At 69.2% G+C, this 2,146-nt stretch overlaps 1 protein-coding gene across 1 annotated transcript; it reads left to right on the top strand.

Annotated features, from left to right (window-relative positions):
- Positions 1–547: 547 nt before the first annotated feature.
- DRD5 (dopamine receptor D5) lies at positions 548–1,927 on the top strand (the record flags this gene model as incomplete). The annotated part of the gene is made up of 1 exon (XM_081106293.1): positions 548–1,927. The coding sequence occupies one exon, from the start codon at positions 548–550 to the stop codon at positions 1,925–1,927; it is 1,380 nt and encodes a 459-aa protein (XP_080962419.1).
- Positions 1,928–2,146: the final 219 nt, after the last annotated feature.

Below are 2,146 nucleotides of genomic sequence, written 5' to 3'. Positions count from 1 at the left end.
GCGCCGGGAGACCCTGCCCAGGCACCGGCCGAGCGGGTGAGCAGGAGAGGGCGCCCCGGAACCCGTGGGCGGGCGCGCAGGAGAGCGAAGACGCGGAGGCAGGAGCGAGGGCCCGGGGAGCCGCGGGGACCCAGGCAGCGCCGCCACGCTCGCCTCGAGCCGGCCTCCCGCCCCCGCCCCCTCGGTGGTGACTCGCTCCGTGCGTCTCCGGCTCGGAACCAGACACAGCTCCGCGCGCCGGGGCGCTGCGCGTTGCGGGCTCCCAGGAACAGCCCCGCGGCCCGGCGACTTCCTGTCCCCAGCGCCGGCACCGAAGGGGCGCACCGCGGCCACCCACCCGGAGGCGCCGGAGGCGAGAAGAGGCCCCGCGCGCCCCGGAGTCCCAGCGCAGCGCGCGGTGAGCGTCCCCCGGGGGCTCTGGGATCCTTGGCCGCGGGTTCCCTCGCGCTACCCCCGGGTGCCCGATGGGGCCGCCCGGGGGGCACAGGGCCGACGTTTGGAGCGCACGCAGCCCGCCCCTGCCGCGGAGTCCGAGTCCGAGTCCGACATGCTGCTGCGGGGGCGCAATGGCACGGAGTACCCCGCGCGGCAGCAGCTGGCTCCCGGAGGCGCCCCGGGGGGAGCGGAGGGGGCGGCGCCGCTGGGGCCCGCGCAGGTGCTCACCGCCGGCCTCCTGACCCTGCTCATCGTCTGGACCCTGCTGGGCAACGTGCTGGTGTGCGCGGCCATCGTGCGCAGCCGCCACTTGCGCGCCAGGATGACCCACATGTTCATCGTGTCTCTGGCCGTGTCCGACCTCTTCGTGGCCTTGCTGGTCATGCCCTGGAAGGCTGTGGCGGAGGTGGCCGGCCACTGGCCCTTCGGGGCCTTCTGCGACGTGTGGGTGGCCTTCGACATCATGTGCTCCACCGCCTCCATCCTGAACCTGTGCGTCATCAGCGTGGACCGCTACTGGGCCATCTCCAGGCCCTTCAGCTACCAGCAGAGGATGACCCCGCGCGTGGCCCTGGTCATGGTGGGCCTGGCCTGGACCCTGTCCATCCTCATCTCCTTCATCCCGGTCCAGCTCCACTGGCACCGGGACGAGGCAGGCTCCCGGGGCGCGGTGGACCCGCCGCCAGCCGACCTGGCCAACGGGACGGCCTGGGGGACAGCGGGGGACCCAGAGGTGCGGGAGGAGAACTGTGACTCCAGCCTGAACCGCACTTACGCCATCGCCTCCTCGCTCATCAGCTTCTACATCCCCGTGGCCATCATGATCGTGACCTACGCGCGCATCTACCGCATCGCGCAGGCGCAGATCAGCAGGATTGCCTGCCTGGAGAGGGCGGGGCAGCGCGCGCAGAGGTGCGGCGGCCGTGAGCCCGAGCCCGGCCTGCGGGCGTCCATCCAGAAGGAGACCAAGGTGCTGAAGACCCTGTCGATGATCATGGGGGTCTTCGTGTGCTGCTGGCTGCCCTTCTTCCTCCTGAACTGCATGGCCCCCTTCTGCAGCCGCCGCCCCGAGGGCGCCCGCGCCGGCTTCCCCTGTGTCAGCGACACCACCTTCGACGTCTTCGTCTGGTTCGGCTGGGCCAACTCCTCCCTCAACCCCGTCATTTACGCCTTCAACGCGGACTTCCGGAAGGTGTTCGCCCAGCTGCTGGGGTGCGGCCGCCTCTGCTCCCGGCGCACCCGGGTGGCGACCGTGACCCTCAGCAACGAGCTCATCTCCTACGACCAGGACACCGTCTTCTCCAGGGAGACCGCAGCCACCTACAGCCACGTGGTCCCCAGCGAGGTGACCCCCCGCCACAGGGAGGGGGACAAGGAGGAGGAGGAGGAGGGTCCTTTGGATCTCATGTGCCAGAACTCTCAAGCGTCCCCAAGGGTGACCCTGCCGCCCAGTCTGTCTGGGAGCTGGGCTGTGAGGGGAAGACTTCATTAGGCAAAACGCCTTTCGCCTCACGTGGGTTCCGTTAAACTGCGTACAATGCCCTTCGTGGACTACAGAGCTGCCCAGACACTGAAGCACGGGGACACACACACGTCCGGTGTTGCTCAGGTCACCATCGCTCCTGTCTCTGTGTAGTAGCGTTTGTGCTTAGAAACCTTACCTGATTGGTTTGTTGTTGAAAGAATTGGCAGAAGCAATTCGGGCAAACTC

This window comes from Myotis nattereri (genome assembly GCF_964212035.1).
Source record: "Myotis nattereri genome assembly, chromosome: 1".
Lineage (NCBI taxonomy): Eukaryota > Metazoa > Chordata > Mammalia > Chiroptera > Vespertilionidae > Myotis > Myotis nattereri.
Note: the sequence above shows the minus strand (reverse complement) of the source record. Positions and strands in the feature narration are given on the sequence as shown.